General features: G+C 30.0%; 2 protein-coding genes across 2 annotated transcripts in view; both read right to left on the bottom strand.

Moving 5' to 3' along the window:
- Positions 1-13,122, bottom strand: part of LOC125820192 (phosphopantothenate--cysteine ligase 2-like) — a 429,006-nt gene that overhangs the window by 214,170 nt on the left and 201,714 nt on the right. The gene's annotated exons all lie outside the window — the stretch shown is intronic.
- Positions 487-6,622, bottom strand: LOC125820165 (sulfate transporter 1.2). The gene is given in 15 exon segments (XM_049499590.1): positions 487-647; positions 784-860; positions 943-1,028; positions 1,123-1,313; positions 1,403-1,450; positions 1,452-1,690; positions 1,803-1,929; positions 2,018-2,134; positions 2,236-2,349; positions 2,432-2,497; positions 2,577-2,751; positions 3,023-3,230; positions 3,311-3,359; positions 3,551-3,904; positions 6,436-6,622. Coding segments are annotated over 14 exon segments (1,971 nt in total). The 5' UTR covers positions 3,881-3,904; positions 6,436-6,622; the 3' UTR covers positions 487-503.

The raw sequence follows: 13,122 nt of genomic DNA, 5'->3' as shown, positions 1-13,122 counted from the left end.
TAGAAATTTCATTTAAACACCAACGATCTTAGCCACTTAATAGCTAAAACCAACAATAATCACGTATGAAGATACTATTTGTTACCATGGTCAGTGCATATTTAAAGAAAGGAGCGAAAACACAGTTCAGTACATAAAACATCTCGCGTTAACACTATAATCTTTGTTAACATGGTCAACAAAACCATCTTAAAACTATTTTACAGAGGTCTTGTTTAGTAGTACATAATTAATAGCCTCTTAATAAAAACAAGAAAAGACAAAGGGAAACTCTTATGAAAAAGACTATATTATAACTACACTAACTTTTAACCAATCAAGAATTCTTTTTGGCAATTTGGCTAAGAACCAAAGGGCCACTATCTTTTTTTGGATAAAATGTCCAATCACTTTTTTTGAGGATCCCACAAGTCACTAAAAATTGAATCCAACTCCTTTTTTGTATACTTTTGGTAGATATGTCCCCCCCCCCCCCCCGGCCTAATAAAATTTTGTTTACAATATTAAACTTCTTCAGGCAATTTTAATGAACATGTTAGCACAGCATCAGCAACTGTGAGAAAAATCTTGTCCTCACCAATTTGATCTGGAAATTTGGATGCATGTAGCTTGTCAATCACAACTCTCCCGGGGTTCGACAGAACAAGCTGTACAAGAAAAAATGAAGGTAAGATTCCGAGTCATATATGTAGTACAGAGGCAAATCCAGAATTTAAACTTGACGTCTTATAGACACGTTAGTTGAAATTTTCGTAATTTTTCACATATGTAAAGATGATTTACCTGAACATTTCTCTTTTTTAGGCTTCTATGCAACTCTTCCAAGGCATGGATGCCACTGGTGTCAATATCAGTAACAGCTACAAGGAGAAAAAACACGAAGGATGGATCGATCAATATGTCATCTCAGAGTAAGATAACATACTTATAATCTCTACTTACGTGACATCTCAACGATCAAGAATTGAATTTTAGGATCACTAGCTGCTTTTCGTTGTTCTTCCTCATCCATTAGCCATCTCAATATCCTGAAAAACGCGTTGATTAGTTTGTTAAGTTCATTTTTTTCGTAGTACATAAAGATATGAAAGAAGGGGGGAAAGGGGAAGAACTGTAGTTTACCTTTCCTTTATATAGTTAGAGTTTGAAAAGTATATAGCAGAATCAACTCTAACTATCAATACACCAGGAACTTTGGTTGCCTCGGGGTATTGTTGAGTGTTTCTATATACATTTGTCCGCGGTATCCTACCTAGAGTAGCTGTTCGTGGCCTCGTGACTTGGAGGAGAATCTTAGCAAATGATATTGTTACCTTTGGAAAATGAAAGTAACTATCAGATCTTATTACTGAAAGATACATTTAAGTAGATGAGATTGCTAAGTTTTTCTGTATGGACTTACCGCGATCAAAAGACCAATCTCAACAGAGGCAAAAACCACGCCAAAAAAATGCTCCAATGCAAGCAACAAAGTCAAATTTATCGATTTTCCAGATCAAAATTGCTGCTTCATAGTCAATTAAGCCGAGTACAGCTGAGATAATGATGGCAGCAAGGATTGCATTCGGAGTAAACTTAAAAAGAGGGGTTATGAACTCCAAAGTTAGGAACACGACAACAGACATGACAATGTTGGAAAATGCAGTTTGGCAGCCAGCCATGTAGTTTACTGCTGATCGAGAAAAGGAACCTGCAAGAGGTGAATCGATCAACTAGTTAGACAAACAAACTAATGTGTTGAAAGTTAAAAACACATTATATCATTACTGATCATACTCCGTTTGCTTGTTGATTCGTCTTACCTGTAGCTACATAACAGGATGTCATCGAGCCAACGATGTTCATAGTTCCAAGTGCTACCATCTCTTTGTTTCCATCCAACTGGTAGTCCTTCATTGAAGCAAAAGTTCTTCCAATTGCAACAGCTTCCTATGAATGAAAAGGTAATAGATCATACATTTAGTACAGAAATGTGTAAAGGTTCCTTCTTCGACATTTCATTCAAGATTTGACTTACTGTCAATGCAATCACGCCAGCTACAATACCAGTCCTAATCCCTTTTATGAGATAGTCACCACTGAAATATATTTTATCGACAGATGGAGGATTGATTCCCTTCTCTATTGGTCCTACCTGGTAAGATCGTTATACTAGTCGATTAAAAAGAGATCATCATTTAACTCCAATGATGGAAAGTTGAGTGAAAGTAGGAAGAATCTAAAACAAGAACTTACAATGGCAACTCCCTTCTTATCAGCATGAGTAATGTAGACAAAAAAAGTCGAAAGAATGACAGAAATCAAAGGAGCAATTGCAGGTACCCAAAACAGCTTTTTATTCTTCTTTCCCTGGTTATCAAAAATATCTTAGCATCGAGTTAACGCCACCAAATTCTTTCAAAATTTAATTGATAGAGCTCAGGACACTTACAATGTACTTCGCGAACAAAAGGAAAGTTAAAAAGGTAGCTCCGATGAGTATTGTCTGCCAATTCCACTGCAAGTTGTTGCAAAATTTCAAGTTATCCATAAAAGACATCTTAGGTAGGATGCTCTCGAGTGACCAGAAAACTTACTTCATGTTCTACCGAATGAAAGACTGACTTCATCACAGAAATGATATCTGTTTTCTTAGTAAACTTCTTAATGCCCAAAAAACCTTTAAGCTGCTGAAGGGCAATTGTGATGGCAGCACCACCCATGAATCCAACAACAGCAGCATGAGATAAAAAGTCTATCAAGAAGCCCAATCTGCCAAGAAAACAACGCGGGAGGGCAAGTCAGAAAGAGAAGGAAACAAAGAACAAATACAGTCAAGCCTCTATATAACAATGTCGTTTTTCTGAATGTTATTCATCTGCTAGAGAAAAATGACTGTTATAGAGAACATATGATATAATGTAATATGAAAAAGTTGTTTCAAAGAGAACTTGGTCGTTATAGCGAAATGTTGTTATAGAGGATGACTGTTATATAGAGGTTTGACTATACATCCAACTCGATACTCAAATGTTTTAATCACCTTAGGATCCCAAGAGTAGCCTGAGTAATGCCAGCAAAAAAGGTTGCTGTGAAAGCAAGCCTCAGATACTCATCTGGATGTTTACTCGGATCAATTTCATTCCGGAGCAGAGTTCCTAGCAAGAGTGACACAACAGCCACAGGCCCTATGGCTATATCTCTTGAACTGCCCATGAAGGCGTAAACTAGAGGTGGTACAAAGCTGGAGTCTGGAATTTCAAACAAAGAGAAGAATGAAAAAGGACATTCGCAATTATTAATAAAAATAAAGTTAACAAGGAACACTTACATAATCCATACTGAGGAGCTAAATTTGCAAGCTTTGAGTAGCCAATGTCCTGTCATACAAGTTGAAAGTTTTTTATAGGAGTTTTGTAAAGATCCTAACAATCTTGATTTCATTAATACAAATCCTCCCTGCACTATATTGCTGAGATCCTTCGAAAATGTCATCAGGTATGTGTCGTATCCTCTACAAGTTATGCATTTTCGGAGGATCCGAGCAACATAGTCCAGGCACACTCTTTACCTGAGGAATACAAAGGCTTGCAATGGTGAGACCAGAGATAAGGTCACCTCTGAATTTTCTTAAGTTATAGCTTCTACCCCAATCTAGTATCGGAAATATGGCCTGTAAACCAAGTACAACCTTCCTAGACCTCGGTTGATCCTTGAAAGGACGTAGTGGATCATCTGCGAAGAACGTTTCCTTCACAGTAGTCTTAAACTCTTTGAATATGCCCTGTTTTGGAGGGACTCCAACCTTGTGAATATAGGGTGTTTGGTTGTGTTGTGACGAAGAGAAACTCCTTATGTCCATCTCTTTTTTTTCTTCTGCGTCAGCATTAGAATTAGCCATGCTAGAAAAGAACACCTAATTCACCTGTAATGCAGAGGAAATACAATTGAGTTATATCACCATACGAAATACTAAAGTTTCATTCAAGCTAGTTATTGCAGCCAAATCAACAACACCGTATGTTAAGTGTATGCAAACCTTACCCCTACCTCGTGGAGGTAGAGAGACTGTTTTCGAAAGACCCTCAACTCAAGTGAAGCAAATCAAAGTAGTAATGGAAAGGAAAAACGGTAGTTAAGAAAACATAACAACTAATAGGAAAGCAGTGCAAGAAACATCAATAACAAGTGCGATCACCTAAACATAGTAAACAACAAATGATGACAGATACCAAAAGCTAGAAACTACATGAATAAGGCTAATACTACCTACAACAGACACGGTGCTCTAGACTACCACCAAGCCCTATCCTGTCGAAAAACAAGATAACACTCGACTATCTACTAACCTTCTACCCTAATCCACGACCTCCATACGCTCTTATCTAAGGTCGTGCCCTCAGTCAATATATTAGATCAACTTCTAGTAGATGTAAAACCATGTGATAAAACAAGAAGTTACACCAACCCTTTCAAAAATTCGATGAACACAGAGGGAAACTTTTAGTTCCTAAACTTACTGAACTTTGCACTACATTAGAAAGTTCTTGCTTGTTCCTTATATAGATAACTCTAGAGGACTTACAAGTTAAAGTTTTAACTCTACAAGACTATTAGTGGTGTGCTAAAAAAGTAAGCATTTGCCTGGCACATACTATTATTAGAAGCTACAGAACAATTTTATATTCTGTCTAAAAGACAGATGGATCGTCGATAACCATTGATTTACACAAAGTGAGCATGAAATGTTAATAACCTCTATAATTTGAACACATCTAGTATGACAAGATTGAACAATAGACAACCAAAGTTCGGTATGTTGTTCAGAATTAGGCATGTAATTCACCTCACATGGTGCCAATATTTTTCACTAGGACGAAATCTAGAATAACTTCAAATTCATAAAACAGAACATGATACTTTGTTCAACATACGACAAGTGAAAAAGGCTTAACGTCTGTTTGATGCTTGAATTTGTTCTGTTTTGAGGAATTTATTCTAATGTAAGCATATACTAAAGATCGCGTAAAATATCTTGTTTGATGTTAACTTAGGAGTAACATATACATTTCGAAACTCATTCTCTCAACTAAGAACTCACAGCATTCATAACATCTAATTTTTGAATCCGCCACTGAATAATTCCATGATCATGCTCATTCTCTTTAGCTGTTTAATAAAACATACGAAAGTAGTTCTACTATTAAGATGTTTAATAGTAATAATAACGAATATTAAGCGGTGTAGCTATAGAACAGAATGTCACTTGCCTTTAAGTGAACAACTTTCTGTACTTTAGAACATTTTTTATATGATTTCCAGAAAAGTTCATTTTTGTTTTTGTTTTTTAAGAACCCAGGATAACCCGCAACGATAAAACACTCCACTGTGTAATAGTCTATAAATCACACGGTGACACGGGAGATGTGAACCACAAGAGGCATTGAGGGGAAGTGATCCTGGGTCGTCTATATGGATAACCTTCCTCTAAACCAACCGAGTCATCCCAAAGGACGGACAAATAATAAAAGAAGTTTATTATTCCAATTTTTGGAGAACAAATATGCAATGGCTAGACAAAATCCAACTTTTATACGCCTTATTTAAAAACCATTGATAGTGGACCAAATTAGTACCTATAAATTAAAGAAATGAAATTTTTTCTACCTACTTAATTATCTTTAGGTCCCATATATAATTAATTATTATATTTAAAGAACTTCAAAAGGGTAAACGTGTAGTTATGTGACTTTTTATTTTAAAACAAAATTAATGAAACACGTAAATGGTTAATATCGACATTAAAAATTAAAAAGTCATGATTATTTATTAAGAGGATAGTATCCACTTTTATTGAAACTTTTTAGAAGCATATTATCCCATAATTTATTAATATATACCCATCTGTCCCAATTCATATGATGCATTTTAATAGACACGAATTTAAGGGGGAAAAATATTCGTGAAATTAATGGTCTACAATAAAACAAAATATTTCCTTTTTCTAAAAAAGAAATGGCACATATTATCACAAACTAGCACTTTTTCTAGCAGAGAAATCTCGAAAGGTCAATGGCTCATGGTTCGAAACTCCATGAATAACGGGCTCCTCTTTCTATATTTCCTCACTTAAATCCCCAGCATTTTGTCGATAACATAATTCAAATCAATAATGTGCATCTAACCAACATATACCTCAGTCTAACACTAAACCAAAGCTCTAGGGGTAAATGAAAGCAAGCACACATGTAATATTACAATTCATAAACTTAAAATTTTAAATTTGCGACTTTCAAAAAGTAAAATGTAGCCAAAAATGTTGAGACAAACAGTATTTTGAAAAGGCAAACACAACATAAAGCAAGATATGCACACTCTATGGTCCAAATTAAAAAATAAAAAATAAAAAATTCCACTTATTCTGAAATTACTTTTTTAGAGAAAAAAAAAACAAACCTTCAAGAGGAACAAGATGCAAGAAACCAAATGCTGTCCTGGTTCAATGAATCTAACACCACTGAAAAATATTTTTTCTCTCTAATCATATCAAAAGGAAAATAGAAAAAAAGGCAAATTATAAGATTCGTCAAAAGAAAAACCTCAAACTTGTTATGATTTGTTTGGTTATCAAGAAAATTTAGAGAAAAAAAAAGGTTCAAAGAAAGTGGGGTGAAAAGGGCACAATGAGAGACTGACAGTTATTTAGAGTATTAAAATATGAAGATATAAGAAGATTATTAGAGTTTGTACAAAAAGGGGAAAAAAGTACCATTAATTATTTTTCCATTAAAGCTTCAAGTGTGAATATGAGGGAGGGAAAAACAAAGACACTAAATTCCACAAATTAACTAGTACTCTCCCTTTTCGGTAATTCTTTAATTTCAACAACAGTTTAATATATTTTGTGTATCTTTAATTTAAATGCATAATTAAAAGTCATTTTTATTTTTTAAAATTTTATATCAAGTTAAAATCAGATAAATAGATTATAAAGTATATCGTCTTGATTTGAGTTTTTAATTAAGTTCCAAATAATGTGGGGTATTGAGGTTGTTTGAATAGTGACATAATATGGTCTAGGTTCACAAAAGTTAAAAGAGACAACCTTGTTTTTATTTGAAGAAAAGTCTAATGTTTGAAAAGTCTATGGTGATCTAGACTTTAGGGTCTCGCCACTATATTTGAGGCAAAAGTCTCCAAGGAAAAAAAGTAGAAGATGTCGAATGAATAATAGTCAAAAACTAGAAGTATTTTGGATTTTGATTTATTTTAGGTATTTTTAAGTTAAAATTACTTTTTAATATTTATAGTGTTTGAGTAAAAGTAAAAAGTAATTTTAAGTACTCATTTTAAGTTACAATACAAAAATAAGTCAAAAGCAATAAGTCAATTCAAATAGGTTCTAAAATTCTCTACGTTCTATTTCTTTTATAATCATAAAAAAAATTATCTAATATTTTTATAACAAAATATGAATAGATGAAAAAAAAATTGTCTAGTATGTTTATGTTTTGCTAGAATTGATTACTTGAAAAACATTATATTTTTTGTAAGTCACACATGCTTTTTGTTTCATTTTATGTGTCACAATTCAGAATACGAGAGTCAAAGAGGGTGTTTGGATTGAATTAAAAGTTGGTCAAACCTACTTTTAAGTCAGTTTTTGACTTTCGAAAGTGTTTGACAAATATAAAAAAATAACTTAAAATAAGTTAGAAAGTGTTTGACAAGGTAAAAAAAAAATAACTTAAAAGAAGTTTAAAATGACTTAAAATAAGTCAAAAAATCAAAAATATATCTCCTGCGACTTTTTATTTTTGACTTAATAATTATTTTTTTAAGTCAATCTAAACGGGCTCATTTTTTTGTGTGTGAATTTGATTATTTGAACATAGATTCTCTATGTTTTGTATAGTATTTACATATTTAGAATTTTATAAGTCAAAATAATTACAATTAAATATATTTGAAAAGAATACATGGTCAAGCAAAACTCATTTGATTCTCTCCAAATTGTAATAGTATCACATACAGATCTAATTTATTTTCTTACTTTTGTTTTAAAATGTCATATTTTTATATTTAGTAAATTTTTAATGCTAATATTTTCATTTTATCCTTAATAGTACTTGCTTATATTATAAGGATGAGGTGACATGTTTAAAATCATACAATGAAAAGAATATTCTTTTATACTTGTACATGCATTTAATTTAAAACCACTTAATTTAAGCATCTTCTTTACCTTCTTAAGTTTCATGTCTAGCCAAATTAAGATACAAAGTATAAAATAATAGAAATAGTTTAAAAAAAACACTATTTTTTCTGTTTTAATTTGTTTGTCTTATTTTTCTTTTTAGTCTATTTTCAAGAAAGTGTTTTTTCTTTTTTCTTGATATTCTTTAATTGCAACTTTTCATGTGATATATTTAAGATCACAAGATCAAATAACATTTTGGTACATTCTACATATCTCTAGTTTAAAAATATTAAAATTCAAAAGTCTTCTTTAATTTTTTAAACTCCGTAACAAATCAAACCAAACAAACAAATTAAAACGAAAAAAGTATATATTAATTATTATGTTTGACGATGATAAGTTAGAAGCATTAATTTATAGTAAAATAAACACCTCATTTATTATTTTTCATAATTAAAAAAATGTACAAATTCTTTATGAATAAATAAAAACAAAGGAGGAATTATTTATTTTGAAAAATTATTTGCCAGAAACCAAAATATATCACTTATTATGGACAGGAGTAGGTACACTGAATTTAAGTGGTGTAAATTATCAGTTGGAACAGTAAGACCGCAACTTTAATGTCAATAAATTGTAAGCTAACTTTCACATTCACAAATTTAAAACCGTTACCAACTCATAGGTATTTTTAAAAAAAATATTATTTGTGGTCAAATGTATTCGTTTGCGCAATGAATATAATTTGCATCAATTGTATTTATTCACGCGATGAATATACATGTATTAAATGTATTTGGTCGTACAATGAATACAATCAACACAAAATAACAAAAATACGGGATATTCTATTCATTTGCTCTAACTTCACTTGTATTTATTTATTCTACTGTATTAATTATTACCAACTTGTATTACTTGTATGCTCTAACTTCACTTGTATTCGTTCACTTTATTGTATAAGCTGGTATCACTTATATTTATTCACTCTAATTTTTCTCGTATTCATTTATAGTTACTGTTCAATTATCACCAAGTTGCATAGATTGTATGCGTTCACTTAATTTTTTTTTGTATCAACACATGCAATTACAATATAAAGAAGATGATCCAGATTTAAACATATATACGTACAACAAATAATTGCTTGACATTGAAGATACATACGACATACACTTGTATGCCTTTGTATTTTTAGTATATCACACTTATTTTTGGGTAAAATACCCCTAAATCCTTACTAAAAACGTTTTAATCTGATGGGGTAAGGAAAAGACCAAAATATCCCTCACATTTTGGGTAACTTTCCTTAACTGTGCAGACAGACTTCAAACGGGCATATCTCCCTCATATAAGCTCGAAAATTAGCAAACTCAGTGGCGTTGGAAAGAGGATTCCAAGACCTTTCATTTGATATCTTATGGGTCACCTAACTCATCATGTACTGAAAGTTATGACCATTTGAAGTTGATCCCAAACTCACAGCTTAAGCATAACTTGCAAAATTTCAGATTTGACTCTTCCCAAATTAGTTCTTTCTAAATTTAACTCTTTCTAAGACGGGATGTTACAATTAATTGTTGTTATTCCACCTTAATCATGTATCTAAAGACATCTCCAACGTACACGGAAGGTATAACTTGAAATAATAGCACTTTATTAAATTTATTTGCCAATGATTGTTCAAAAGAAGGAAAAAAAATTGTGAATCATTAAGAATAATTCATTTGAAAAGAGAAAAGAAATCAAAGAATGAAAATAATTTTTGACTTTAGGATACATTATTACTCGTGGCATTTTTATAACTTCAAAAAATTGTTATTAGTCAAATAAGATTTTAAATAATTAAACAAATGGAAAACCAAATTGTCGGCCTAAAAGTATAAAATTTAAGACATCTCAAAATTTAATACTTGTATTAGTTCCAATAATTCACAGATTATTGATAACCAATGGCCGACCCTTATAATTTGTTAGTGATACGTTGACAAATCTTATACTACCTATTATTGCTCCTTTTTAATTTAAACATATCAATTTTCCTTTCTAATATTCTGGCATATCTCACTGTTTTTTCCGAAGAGAATCAAGTCCGGTGATACATAACTTAAACTGATTTTAATAGTATAACTCTTAACTTGTCTACTTCAGAATATAATATGTATTTGACAACGTCGACGTTCGTGTGCATTTGTATACTTAACATATTTTATATTTTATGTGTTTTATCGATACGAGATTTGCTTAGAATGTTACAGTATGTAAATCTAGAATTGCTTAGGAGTTAGGACAAATGTTATTAGAAAAATAGAGATTAGCGTTGGATAAATATTATAGTTAAACAATAAAATCATTCTATATAATCTTATTTAGCGATATATTATCAAAAACATTTATCAACTAAGATCTATTTATCAATAAATTAGCGATAAAATTCGTAACTAATTTTTAAAAAAATTAATAGTGAAAGTGAAATGCCGCTACTTGTCCCCATCTTTGTTCAAGAATAAAAATAAAATATAGAGTTGAGAAAGTTAATTAGTGGATGGAATTTAGGGCAAATTAATGTGGCATAGTATTTGACGTGTCTTTGAGGTTGGATTAGTTATCAGCTTGACTTAGAAATTTAAAATTAAGTCAACAAATTGTAGATATTTTATATTTGAATATTATTTTTCTCCATCCCAAATTAAATATCATTTTTTATTTTTCAAAAGTCAATTTAATTAGTTTTTGAAATAAAATTAAATTAGATCAACTCAATATTTCATATATAAAATGTTTTATTTCAAAAAAACTAAATAAAAAAATATTATAAATTGTAATTTTATTTAGCATATCAATTTGTAATAATTTTAAAATATTAAAAGGTAAAACAATAATATTATACTTGTACGTACTTTTTAAATAATAATATTGTTTGTTTCGATATTCCTTTAACTGTGAAATGATAATATATATAAAACACATATGCTATAAAATAACATAAAAAATCCGTTCCATAGAAAACATGATTATGATATATATATAGAGAGAGATAGAGAAATATTAATTATAAATAATAACCATTATAAAAAAGTCTGTTACGAATAAATAACAAAGTCGTTGAAATTTGTTATTTTCCAATTTAATCATCCATATAAGAACATTACCAATAAAATATGAATGCGAAAGGTATAGCTAGAAGCCTAGAAATAACGCCGCATTTAAAAAAAAAAAAACTATAATATAAATGCCAATAATTGTTAATAATAATTATTGATAATCACCAAACCAAGTTCATCTTGTGGTGTGTATTTCAAAAGTACATCTTTGAATTTAAAAAAGGAAAAAAAAGGAAAAGGAATGAGGCTAATATTTGACTTGAGAGCTATATGATAGCTTATCCAATTTAATAAAATACAAAATAGTCTATAGCTACAATGTCTGAACTGAATATAATACGCATTAATTTAAAAATAAAAACACTATTGATGACGTTATTTTATACATATTGTAAGAGGTCAAGGTGGTAAAACCTTGTAATTAAATACATTTAGGGAAACATCAGTTGTGACACGTTCATAGTTGGGGTTCACGTATAAGCCGGGACGATTTAAATGTTATTTTGAACAGTCTCTGAAATTTTAACAAAGTAGTCAAAATTAACAACGTATCTAAATTCATCATGGTCAATAAAATTTTATATATGCAAGAAGATAATAAATAATGTATCTTAAAATAATATAATCAGCCTGGAATGCAACATTTTTAGGTGACTAAAGTCTAAATATATTCAGAGACAAAAACTAGACAAATATTGCCGGTGTATCAGATCGACCAACCATCTTTCATGATGTCCACTAAGTTTATCGATTGGTTGGATCAGATTTTATATATTATTAGTTCACTTAATTGATTTTTTTTTTTATCTTTTCTATTGACTATTGAGTTATTAGTTTGTAAAATGTGTTAAATTGATAATCAAATTAATAAGATAATTATTATTTATTTTCGTTTATTCGATTAATGGTTCTTAATAATTTGTTTTTTCATTTTATGTGATAAGGTTGACAAATTTTTAGTGATGTTAGCTAGAAATTATCGATAAATTTCATAATTAATTATATATTTTTTAATAGTGATATTTATTTAAAAAGAATAATAGAGGATAAATATAACGTTTTTAATCATAAAGGGTACAAATATAACCCTTTTCCAATTCTTAATCCCTCTGACCAACAATTGCATTAATTTATGGCACTATTTTATCAAAATAAAAAATAAAAATTGGCATTATTTGTTTCCATGACCCCTTTATCTCTTAAATAAAAAAAACAATCTAGGTGAGAGAATGTGTCGAAAATGTACTATTAATAAAATAGTTTCCTTTGTTAGTATTGCAATAATTTTTTCTCTCTATGTTTTTTCTCGGTTATTTTCCTAATTTCTTTGCTAAACACCAACAATAACTTAGGAAAGAGATTTCTAAACAAATTTTAAGTAATTAAACTTCAAATTATTCTCCTTATTTGTCACAATACAGATTTGATTCTAAAGCATTTTACAAATTGTTTTTTATTTTATATTCTTTTATACTATCAATCTTTATTTTTACATATAAAAAAATTAAAATAATTATTTTCTTCTATTCAACTTACAAATAATTATAAGAGATCATTTCCTCGTAATATTCTATTCAGTTAAAAATAGTATTAAAGGAGTCACGGGTGTCATGAATTTGCTTAGGATATCATTAATATGTGGGGTTAATTATAATGCTCAACTACTCAAAGAAAAATGAAATTTCAAGAATGAAAAAAATAAAAATGTGGATAGAGATTAATATAAATATAATAATTATGATTGAAATAATAGGTAATGGGACATAGGATCGACGTGTGGTTAATTAGTACTTTGCTGAGGTATGTACTGACTGTTTTATTTGAAATTTATAATGAATT

The sequence above is a fragment of the Solanum verrucosum genome, unplaced genomic scaffold (assembly GCF_900185275.1).
Source record: "Solanum verrucosum unplaced genomic scaffold, falcon-dt-bn FXZP01000229.1, whole genome shotgun sequence".
Taxonomy (NCBI): Eukaryota; Viridiplantae; Streptophyta; class Magnoliopsida; order Solanales; family Solanaceae; genus Solanum; species Solanum verrucosum.
This window is presented reverse-complemented; position numbering and strand designations above follow the sequence as displayed.